Genomic DNA, 12,041 nt, shown 5'->3' with positions numbered 1-12,041 from the left:
CCATGCAAAAGCTCAACTTACACCTAACAGGGATTGGGTTGGATCAACCCATGTTGCAACCCTACCCAAACCAAAGGCAAAAGGGCCAAAACTATCTCAAGTCTATTACCAAAATGGCGGGAAAATGGCAGACAAGATTTAGCGGGAAAGCCTTACTCGCTTTGCGCGGGAAAATCATTGAGTCACCATACAAAGCAAAGGTACTGCACTGCAGGCTGCAGCCAACACAGGCAAACAAGCGAGCAAGAATGGTGGGTGTACCCTTTGATTGTCTCACGAACCCTCTTGGAGTCGTTCGCTTGACCTTCGAGAAGGCAGTTTCATTAGGTTCCGATCCAGCAACATTCGATGGCAAGGACTGGGGCGCCATTGATCTTTTCCGGGAGTTCCTCTTCGACAAAGGCGGACTCTCTCAGGTTAAATTCATCTCCTTCTCCAATCCCTTAACCTCATTCTTCTAACTTTTCTTCTTTATCCTCTTTCCTTGCTCTGATGTCACGATGAACAGGAACTCTAGATCTCAGCCTCAACCTTTTAATGGTTCTTTGGAACGAGATCTCCAAAGCATGAGTTTGCATTGGAATTTCATTTGCTTGTATTTATGTATAACGATGATTAATTGGCGTCTCTGGGTGTTTGTGTTTGTAAAGCGATAGTATAATTTGTTCTATGACAAGCTATATCACAGTATATTTCGCATTTCGGTCTTAACGGTAGAAAGCCCTTTCTGAGTTTCGTGTCGTCCCAATAGGTGACTGGGGTTTGATCATTTGGTTGGTAGCACAGTCGCCTCTTTCATGCTGGTCGGAGATTTCTTATCATCTGATATAAGAAAGATTCCTTTAGGCTATGTTTGGTTAAGAAAAATGCAAGGAAAGGTAGGGAACCTTTACAAACCTTGTATAGGTTTTCCTGTCTTTCTCTTCCTTTCCCTACCTTTTCCTTCAAACCAAACATAGTTTTTGCGACTGTTAAAATTGTTCTCTCCAATTTTCAGTCGGAGGGCTTGTTATGTTATGGACCCTTGGTTGATGGCTGGATGCTTATCCATCATTCCGTTATATTTAATTTTTATAATTGGGAGTAGTTAGGGGTTACTTAATGTCGTTTCGTTCGCTGTATCCTTGTTAATTCACGTACCCTCTTTGAAACATTGGTGTAGGTTCCGATCCTTGATCACGCCAGTATCAGATGGATTGAACCCAATTCTCTAGTTCGCTTTAGGGGAATGGTGCAAGACATGCTTGGTAATGAATTCTATGCTGGAGCTTTCAAGGTAACCTTTCCACAAGTTCTGTTGGAAGATTTCGCTTCTTTTCTGCAATTAATTTTCAGCTAATTGAACTCTCTTGGGGGGATTCATTTGCAGGATGGCTCCACATGGAGGACAAACAAGTTTACGGATGTTGCTTCATTCGCTATGGATTCATCTACTGAAGTAAAAGTCTGGGAACGTCGTCTTTTATATTGTGTCCCAGTAAGCCTTTACAACCTCGAAAAAAAGACTAAAATGTTTAGAAAATCATAGCCATCTAAGAAAAACGAGGATTGTAAGCCTAAACGTCAAAGGAAAATATTTTGTTAATAGTTGGGATGCCAAAGGTCCATTGATCAGAGCTTTCCGTTTACTTGGTTGGCATGATATTCTTGGGACTTGCCAATCTTAATCGCTGCTTTATGCGAATGGTGCACATTGACACCTTGAAGGGCGAAAGAATGGTTTCTGGGTCCTATCTGATTTGCCTACTCCATCATGTACATTTTCGTGGTTAAGTAACAGCTTATGAGTTGATTATTGAATATTGCCTTTTCTCTTCCCCCATCCTCTATAGGTTCCAGCACAGAATTCGTGGACCCAACCACGTCCTTCTAAACCTGTGACAACCAGAAATAAGGATCAGACAAGCCAACATGGAGAAAAGCGCCTAAGAGAGGATGATGCGGCTACTCATAGCATGAATTTGCATGTCCGTTAGTATGCTTTTATTTTTTGAAAATAAAATTATGTTGAAATTGTTTACTCACTGAATGTGCAACAAGAAGCTGGTGAACCTGGCCATGTGGTCTATATCAGTGTTGTTAAAAAAGTGGACTGGATGTTGACCTGCTGAGGTTGGTGTCTCACAGGTCGAATGGTCCCACTGTCAAGTCCAACCTTGCTTAAAGGAAAAAGTAAAAAAAAATGATAAAATGGTAAAAGCTTATAAAGTTATAATACATATTTTAGATATATTTGTATGTTAAGTGTCAACAAAGTCTTAAAAGTTAAAAAAAAATGAATATTAAATATCACAACCTTTATTGGTATAGTTACTCGTGAAGTCTTTGACAAAGTCAACTTTTTTTTGGGAGAACTGGCATTTCAAAATCCATTTTTGATTGGTCGTGATTCAAATGTTGTAACTGTCGAATCTGGTCTGACCCTTGCAAACCAGTCCATAAGATTTTTCCTTTGTCTTCCATTTTTCCTATACCGTTCCAAATAGTATTAGGTATGGGCCATCCAATTGGGTATATTATTGGCTCGAGGACTTCAAATAACTTAACTTTTTGAGTAACAGGTAATAGTTGTTCTTCTGAATATGTTTTTTCTTTGATAAATAGTTCTTCTGAATATGTTAGAGTATATTAATTGCTGCATATGTTCCTCTGTAATATGACAAGAGGAAGAACCCAGTTTATGCTTGTAATATCTTTCATTCTGATGTTATGTATTTTCTGACAGGCTTCAGAACATGAGTTGCACAGTTCACCTCCATGCACCAAAAAGCTGGTAAGTGACAAGGATCTGCATTGGTTGATTGGTTGGCATTCATTCAATTGAAAGAAAAAGTGATGATTGTGAATTTGTGAATAAGGTCTCAGTCATCTACTTTTGTCAAATTTAAACTTCATCTTGGTTAAGAACCCTTGTTATGTGGTTCTTACAAACAAAATTGCTAGTACAGATTTTCTTGTTGGCCCCCATGAAGGGAAGTGGCACCCAACCATCAATGGTTCGTATAGGAGACGTGCTATGTTAAAAGTACATATACACGATGATTTTAAAGCATTTTTCAATGTTTTGTGTCTCAAAGGCATATGATGCTTAAGCCTTGAGATTTGCCGTGAAGTGAGGGTCAATGAAAATGCTCAAGTCTTAGTGTGTATGCTTACGAGTTCAAGTTTCAAAGCATGTCCTTCACACCTTGAAATTCCTTATGTTAAGAAAACACATTCATACATTGATAGATGAATGCTTATCAATGTGGGACTAAATTAATAAGAATCAAGTTAAGCTCTTAATGTGTGTGTGCAATGCATAAATGTGTATATGTATTTATTCTTTAACATAGTTAACACCATTTCAAGTCTTATTTTATATTTAAAATTTTCAATTGTTACTTCATAGTTTGTAAGATGTGGCAGGTTTCTTTGAAGTTCTTATATTATTAGTCCTTGATGATGTGATCATTTGTTCATTTATATGCTCGTGTAAAATTATAATGTGCACACTTCTATAATTTTCCTCTTCTTTATTTTCATGTTTTTCTTAAAGAAATAGCATCTAATTAATCCTTATTCATGTGTTCTACAACCATAATTGTACTTGAATGCCATTGTATCGTAGTGGATGAGGGTGTTAATTTTGCTTGTAAGCTTGCTTCTAGTTGCTTACTTATATAGCTATGTTTCTTTACCAGTGTCAAGGCATGCTTCCTTCTCAGCCACAAGGATTAGTAGATAACTGTTCTAATCTGAGCATGATGCCTGATTTTAACCAAAATTCTCTCCCATGTCTCGTTAAGGTAAATCTTTTGTTCTGGATTCTAGAAACCTATGTCTTCACTGTTTTGTTTTCAATTCTCAAGTACTGAAGGAAACTTCCTGACCTTTTGACTTTCAACTGTGCAGATATATGATTCACCAGAATCTGATTTGAAGCTGAATGATGTCTTTGAATTTGTTGGTGTATTCACTTTTAATCCCGAACTTTCTGTTCATATAGATGAATCTGATGAGTTCTCTAATGGTCTTGAAGATGCACTGGTCCACTTGCCTCCTAGTAAGGTACACACCTCTACGTTCTAGATTTTAATTAATGTGCCAAGGAAACGTGCAGTATCTTTCTACCCATAATTTTTTCCATATCTATCTGTATTTTGTATACTGAGTGCAGTCTACCTGTGCATATCATTACCTTGCATGAGTACAGAACTTGGAGTTATCTTATTTATATGAATTGGAGTATTTTGCACCCAACAAGTTGTCTGTAAATGAATTGTCTTTTCTTTTTTGCAAAAAAGGTATAAGATTATACATCAGTCAAATAATATACATCTAGCACCTAAGAACTCATAGCATCTTATTTATTAAAAATGATGGTTAAGGAAAGAAGGTGCAGAATCTTGTGAACATGCATGTATGGTTTTATGAAGTATCTTTACAGCCTGAGAAGCATTGAATATACTCAACTCACCAAGCTCTCTTCTCAATCATCTACACCTCTCTGACTTTCTCCATCTGGCTTATCAAGGGCCAAATCTTGTGTACCCAAAACATATCCATGTTGTAATTGTGGAAGTTCTTGTATCTGTTTTCATGATTGCACTTTTATTTGCAGGTGCCACGCCTACATTGCTTTATACGTAGAAAGCTTTCAATTCACGATTTCCTCAGTTCCCCCATGATTGAGGTGATAATCTTTTCCTTGTACTAAAATGAGCTATTATTTTAACATATTTTGCTCTAATAACTGATTGTTTGTCTGAAATATTACTTGCTAGATATATCACCATTCCATGTCTAATTCTTGCATGTTTTAATTTGTGCTTTTTTCTCTTGTTATTTATTCATAAAATGTTTATTTCTGCCCCCAGCCAATGCCACATTTGGTTAGAGGGATAAGAGATGGTCTGCTAAGGCATCTTACATCTCTTCTTGGCAATGATGGAGTAGCAGCACAGTGCATGTTGTTGCATCTTCTCTCCAAGGTAATTTTTTTCCTTATTTATAGTTCCATGTACTTGATTTTGGATGTTTACAATTATCTTGTTCCGTTTATCACATGTATGTTATACTAGCAGGGACCTGTGTGATGCATGGGATTTGTTAAGCGAAAGCTAAACAATAGAAATGCATAAGAATATAATTGTTTTATATTTTTAACTTTTTAAATAATTAATACTTATTTATATTTTTTATACTATTTTTAATATTTTTTTGCAGTACAAAAATAACAATAGTTAATTTCAGTTAGGGTTGTTTATCAAATTGATGAAGCCGACCAATCCGACAAACTCGATCTGAAATGAGTTGGTTGGTTTTTTAGTATTTCCAGTTAGCATTGGTTCAACAATTTTCCAACCCAACTAGGTTGGACCAATTTTTTTAAATTATAACATAATTTCATTATTTTAACTATTTAAAATCTAGTTTTGTTAAATATTTAAATAATATATAAAATATTTGATTTTTTTATTTGAATTTATTTATTTTAAAGTTATTACATAATATTAAATATTTTGTTATATAAGTATTTAGCTATTTTTAATATTTTGTTATCTAAGATATTTAGTTATTGAAATATTTAAATAAAATTTCATTTTTAATGTTAAATATTTATTATTTGAATAACATTTAATTTGAATTATCTGGAAAATCATAATTTATATTGTTAGTACATAATTACGTAATGAATTTTGTAAGAATATAAAATTATTAATAATATGAATAAATTAAATCTATTATAATTATTATTTTTATGTTTTTAATAAATATTTTAAAGTTATTATATAATTTTGTTAAAATATTTAAGTATTTCTTAAGTTTTTTAATTCAAACTTTCTTTAGATAGATATAGATAAAAGGTGGGGAGAGGATAAATAGGAATTAGAGATAGATTAAGAGAAAGTGGGGGTGGGTAGTTTAGGAGAAATTTTAGGAGAGAAGATTATTTAGGTTCTTTGAAACATGTGGGGGAGAGAGAGAGTTTTTAGGAGCACCACATTGGTGCTTTCAAAAATGACATGGAATAAAAAAAATAAAAAATTCAAAAAAAGGAGAAAATTCTTAGACTGACTTCATTCTCTCTCATATATGGAAACCGAATGAAATCAAGTAATTTCTTTTTGAGCAGGTGCATGCTAGAGTTGATACTGTAGCAGTGGGGAAGCTGTCATTAAACCTCACAGGTTTCACTGAAGAAAGTATATCTGTTTTCAGAAATCAGCTTAATCTTGCAATGCAGAGCCTCCTACCTTTCACACAAGTAGTGCCTCTTACCGTGGAGTATCTTAACAGTACTTCACTTGCCCCAAGAAAAGATTACCAGACAAACAGGCAAGTAGGTTCATATTGATATAAGATGGGATGCACCAAAAATGGATGCTGGTTATGGTTACATGAATGCAAATGCTATCTACCATTGTACATTGTTGTTATAATTAGTGCCTTTCAAGATAAATTTGTTTGATTGTTTTTTATTCCAGGTTGGTCACTGGAGTTCTGCAGTTAGCTGAAGGAACGCACTTAACCATTGATGAGATTCAACTTAAAGCAGGGATCCTTAATTCCACTGGAGTCGAGAATGTGAGGTTGCTTAAGAATCTAATAGAGTGGCAGAAGGTATTTTAGATATATGTTGATCTTCTTGACCTTGCTTAGTGTATTCATTTAGTACCATTTGGATGTTAGATGTTCATACTAAATAGTATTTTTATTTCAGGTAGACTATGATTTTGAGTACTACAAGATGGAAATGACCAGTGATGTTCAGTTATTGATCCTCTCAGAGGGGAAGTCTAACATCTTGCCGGCAGACTTGGTCTTACCTTTCTGTCCTTCTGCTGTATGCTCTTGCGAAAATGGTGGTACTGAAGTTCAACAAGGTTGGAGGTGGTATTTGACTACTCTAAGGTCATTGCCACATTCTATCAAGCCAGAAATGCAGAAGGTAGGGCCCTGTGAAGCCAAACCATCCTGGTCCTGGCCTTGGGGATAGTGGTTAAGAGGTGCCACTAATTGGGTGGGGTCTGACTGAAGCTCCTTCACCCCTGGCCTTTTGATTTAAAAAATGCAAAAGTTATATTGAGGTTACTCCTCCAATGAGCATGTTTTCTCCTGATCTCCTGAATACTGTCCTTGAGAACTGCAGTACTTGCTGCAATGTAAGAGGAAACCCTTCGCCATTCAAACTAGTGTGTTATCAAAATTTTTTGCCTTTGCCAGTTAAAAAGTGAATGAATTCCTTCCTTTAGCATCTTCTATGCTTGTCTCTCGAATCATTTTGTTGCCTCTGTTTTTGACTACTTGGCTCTTCAAGTTCAAGCTGAATTGACTACTGATTGTGTTTTTTGACACTTGATGTGTGGCAATTGTATGTTGGATGATCTTTCATTCATAGCCTATTTTTGTGCTTTGCGGACTGTTCGGCTTGAACTTACGAGATAGAGGTTTATACTATGTTTGCAGATAATAGAAGATGACCTGGTTGCTGCTCGGCAAGCAGATAGGAGCTTAGGCAGCCAGGATTTTAGCAGGTTTGTCTCAGGGATCTAGAAATCAATTACATATGACGAGTTGTAGCTTGATCATGTCCTTATAGTTCTATTGAACCTCTTCAATCTGATTGCTTTATAGGTGGCTGACAATGGCCCGTTTAATGTCGGTGAGTTTTGGTGAAACCTGCTTGTCATTGGAGCATTGGCAAATGGTCAGGGAATTGGAGAGGTTGAGGAGGGAGAGAATGTAAAAGCGAGGGATATTGATAAAATTACGGGAGTCGATTAGGGATGTTGATATAATTTTGGGATTTATGTAAGTTTTTCTATAATGTACATGTATCTTAACTTTTCTATTTGTAATTATGCATTTCTGAAGTGCAGCCCATTCTCAACCATCTGGACCCTTGCAATTCTTCTGATGATGTCCTTGCCTTACATGTTACCTACTGAACTCAATGGTGGTTGAACGACACAGTGAAGAACACTGATTATTGTAGAAAAAGCCTAAAGATTTCTAACCAAACTAGCATTGATGCATGGGCCGCTGTTCAAAAATGTAATTTTAAGGGAAAAATGAAGTAATAGTGATTCACCAAAGTTTTTATAATTTATATTTTTAGTTCTTTACATATAAAATATAAAAAAAATAATATTCTTTTCTATTTTAGTTAATTTAGCTTCAAACTTTTTTCTTTTAATAACTTATATGTTATGAGAAATGCATAAATCAACTGTTTAATGTGAAAACCAACTAATGGTGGTTTAGGTCACTTGGCTAGAAACATTTCAAAATTGAATTGACAAAAATAACCAAAGCTCATGTTAAAGTGTTTTTTATCGCATTTTATTATTGAACCATAACAACCCATGAAACAAATATATACTAAATTAATAAAAATGAGAGAAAAACGTGGTAACCCATGAGAAGAGGCAATAGTTTCTTTAGACTTTCGTATAAGAAAGTTGGTTCACTTGAGGTACTAGGTGGGCAAATTTTGGGTGACATCAGTTTGGGTTTAATTTTAGGTTCATATTTAAGAAGAAATTATAAAGGTGTTGAAGGGTTTTGGTTAAACAGATTTTGGTGCCACACTAATTGTTTTATTATTATCTTATAAAAAAAAATATATTTTGAATGCGAGAAAATAACTTGACAGTTTAGCATCATCGGTGGACTATTTCCAACTTTTGATGTTCGGTTTGAAGGAAAAGGTAAGGAAAGGAAGAGAAAGGTAGAAAATGCACCACATTTCTGTTTTTTGACTTACTGGAAAATCTTCAAACAACACAAATTTGAAACTGGATCTCTTGTCACAAACATAGTTGGTCAATATGTTGTAATCCCAAATTGTCATTGAATTCCAAATGTAGATGTCAAGAATTTGAGATGTCTTCTTTACAAAGAATTAAATTAAAATTAAATGATGATGATTTGTGCCTTGAATTCCTGTTTATGGCCTGCTCCATGACTCGATCCAGCATTTGTTGAGAAAAACCCGAAAGGAAAATATCATTGAAGTCTATGGTGGATGTGGAGGACTTGGGCCAATAAAGGGGCTGAGGTTAGGCCCAACCCAATCTTTTCCTATCCAGATCCACTTAAAACGTCAAAAATCTCCCAAATTCTCTTAATATTTGATTAGGATTTGAAACCATATACACATGATATTTTCTTGTTATTTGCTTGTTTGATGTTTTTATTGGTTCTTTTAGTACAAAAGTGAAAAAAAAAGATAATATTTCAAATGATTGGAACCTTTATGAATTATGACAGTCCCTTATTGAAAATCTAAAATCATGAAATAAGCAATAATAAAACATAAAATTATGGGAAAAAATCACTGATGAGGTTAGGGCTCAAGAGTTAAAGAGAAATGGATTTATAGTATGTGACGGGACTATAGTACATATATAATAGCAATAGTAGACTCAGGTTCAAGTTGGGTTGGGTTTCCAAAATTGGGTTGGCAAAATCCAACCCTAACTATAACCAAATCATTTGCCAGACCCAACCCAACCCATGTTTTTTAAATTGGGTTAGGGTTTATCAGGCCCAAGTTGCAGCCCTATTTTACACACATAAGAAGAAGAGAAAAAACTCAAGGGGTGTATTGGGTGTATAGGGCACTAGGGTTTGTCTGAGGTTGCTCAAGTTTATACTCGATTGTTTTGTTGGTGTGGTGGTTTTTTGCTCTTCTCTTGTAGATGCTTGAAGCCCAGACCACCTTAAGGCTATGTTTGGTTCCGTGGGCATTTATTGAAAAACACCACCACATCAGCACCACATAGGCGTTGACGTTTATTGTGTATGAAACCACTGATTGGTTTCAATGTTTATCAAATAAACACTGGAAAACAGAAATGCTTTGATTATGTGCATGAGGCACTAGGAGAACTTCAAATTCTTGTTTCTCCCAACACCTGGGCATTTATTGAAACAAAATGCCTATATGAATCACTTTAAGCTGAGGTGGAAAGTAACTTTATGGGGTGTTGCTTGAAACATCCAACCACACAAAAAAAGCAATAAACATTTAAAGTAGCATTTTTCAAATAAACATTTATCTGATAAACACCCCATCAATAAATGCCCACAGAACCAAACACATACTAAATCTTTGTGTTCTTAAGTGTTTTTGTTTCTCTATTTGCTAATAATTTCAGATCTTTGGATTTATCTCTGAAAATGAAATATAATGAAAAGAAAATTTGATGCTTTAAGCATTAGATGTATTTCTAGAAAAATTGATGTTGTTGGGGAAGACGATACCAAATTGAGAATATAACAGAACAAAAAAAGACAGCCACAAGTTTTTTCTTTTCTTTCAACATTTGTTTAGGAGAAATGATAAAATTAATGGATCCAAGTAATTGGCTTGTGGGTCATATTTCTTAATTTTAGGGTAGACCAAAAAGGATGAGTTGACGTAACGATAAATGATTTAAGCATTTATATAATTTAATAATTGACATGGCATTAAATTATTAAACAAAATGTCAAAATAGGATTCATGTAACCAACACCATATAATTGGGATAAAGTTTGGATGAAGATGACAACTAGAGGCACACATGGCATAACAAAGTAGCTCGTCCCTAAGAATCCATAAAAGATGAAAGCAATGCTTTCCTAAGACTGTAATTAATTTAACAGAAAATAAGAGAAAAAAAAGAAGAAGCTGAAGTCAAGTTCTTAAGGCTCAGTTTGGAAGGAATATAAATACAAATTTGTAGAGTATAAAACCTTATATTTTGTATATATTAGCACTGTAATTATTTGTATATGTACTCTTTCCACTGAGCTTCAAAGAAATTCAAAAAAATTATTAAGTTTCTCAACTTGCACCCTAATGCCCAATATTTTATCTATGTCCTGAAGCTAAGTTGTAATAGTCCAAAATCATAATAGATATGCCAAGCCTAAAGATTGGCTTTTCTGGCTGCCAAGGCGTGTGGCTCCTTTTTTATTTTATTTTTCGTCCTTTTCCAACCCAATGTATTTTGACCAGGCCCAGAAAAAGGTCCGGTTTAGACCAATTAACATCATTATGTGAATCATGGTTTTTAAAACCGGATTAGACTGGATGGTCGGATTAGAAAAATTAAGAATCAGTTAGGTGGTGATTAGTTCTGTTTTACCCCATAACTGTTATTTTGCCAAAAATCGTTGATTTGGTCAGTAAATTATTGACTCGGGTGGTCAAACCGTTCAACAGTTTTGGCCATTTTTTATTTTTTTGTTAGAATGGGCCATCCATGTGGTTTGAACGATTGGACCGCTCGACCTAGGAATTGGACCCCTGACCGGTTTGTTGTCCGATTCAGTTTTAAAAATCTTGATGTGAATTATTCCCAAGGTTTTAAAAACCGACCCGGAAACGGAACCATTCTAGTTACCAGTTTCCGGGTCAGCAGTTCAACCGCCTAGGTCGAATGGTTTGGATAGTTTGCATATTAGGGCAAATTTATATGAGATTTCAGATTTGAGAAAGGAGAAAGAAAAAAAGAGACATTGGTTGAGAAAGAAAAAAAAAGAAGGAAGGAGAGGAGGAGGAGGATTTGATGTTCATCGGTGATGATAGTGGCGATGACGATGGTAAGGCGATGGCAATAGATGTAGATCTGAGATTTGAGTCTCGGATCTCAGATCTGAGATCGATTTCTCTAAAACACTTGTAGTCTTCTTCTTCTTCTTCTTCTCTTTGTGCTAGATCCCATATCTGAGTTTGTGTCTCAGACTGGATCTCAGATTTGAGTTTTCCTCCTTGCAACAGTGCAACTTTATATTGCGAACCGCTGGCCGGGTCAAACGAGTCAACGGTTCAACCACCTAGCTTAGCAGTTTTTTGACCCAAGAATGGATTAGGGGTGAAATGGAACTGGTTGCTTAGATGGTTTCCAGGCCGAACGGTCCAACCGTCTGTGTCAACGACGGTTCAAAAACATTGATTATTCCTCTCTATCATTGTTGGCTTATGGGTCATACTTGAATGGTACGAAATAACCCCGTTATTGCAAATGGCCCAGTAGTTGAGATGGTCACTTGGCATCCCCAGG

General features: G+C 35.4%; 1 protein-coding gene across 1 annotated transcript; it reads left to right on the top strand.

The window, feature by feature from the left end:
• The first annotated feature begins 170 nt into the window (after nt 1-170).
• Nucleotides 171-7,879, top strand: ETG1 (E2F target protein 1 (ETG1)). Its single transcript, XM_088945491.1, has 14 exons — nt 171-416; nt 1,163-1,276; nt 1,370-1,477; nt 1,833-1,967; nt 2,726-2,773; nt 3,684-3,788; nt 3,895-4,050; nt 4,604-4,675; nt 4,860-4,973; nt 6,119-6,321; nt 6,471-6,606; nt 6,707-6,934; nt 7,453-7,520; nt 7,621-7,879. Exons 1-14 carry the CDS (start codon nt 249-251, stop codon nt 7,730-7,732), a joined length of 1,767 nt encoding a protein of 588 aa, XP_088801617.1. The 5' UTR covers nt 171-248; the 3' UTR covers nt 7,733-7,879.
• Nucleotides 7,880-12,041: the final 4,162 nt, after the last annotated feature.

The sequence above is a fragment of the Nelumbo lutea genome, chromosome 5, assembly GCF_056320005.1.
Source record: "Nelumbo lutea isolate HS-2025 chromosome 5, American lotus-T2T, whole genome shotgun sequence".
In the NCBI taxonomy this organism is placed as follows: Eukaryota; Viridiplantae; Streptophyta; class Magnoliopsida; order Proteales; family Nelumbonaceae; genus Nelumbo; species Nelumbo lutea.
This window is presented reverse-complemented; position numbering and strand designations above follow the sequence as displayed.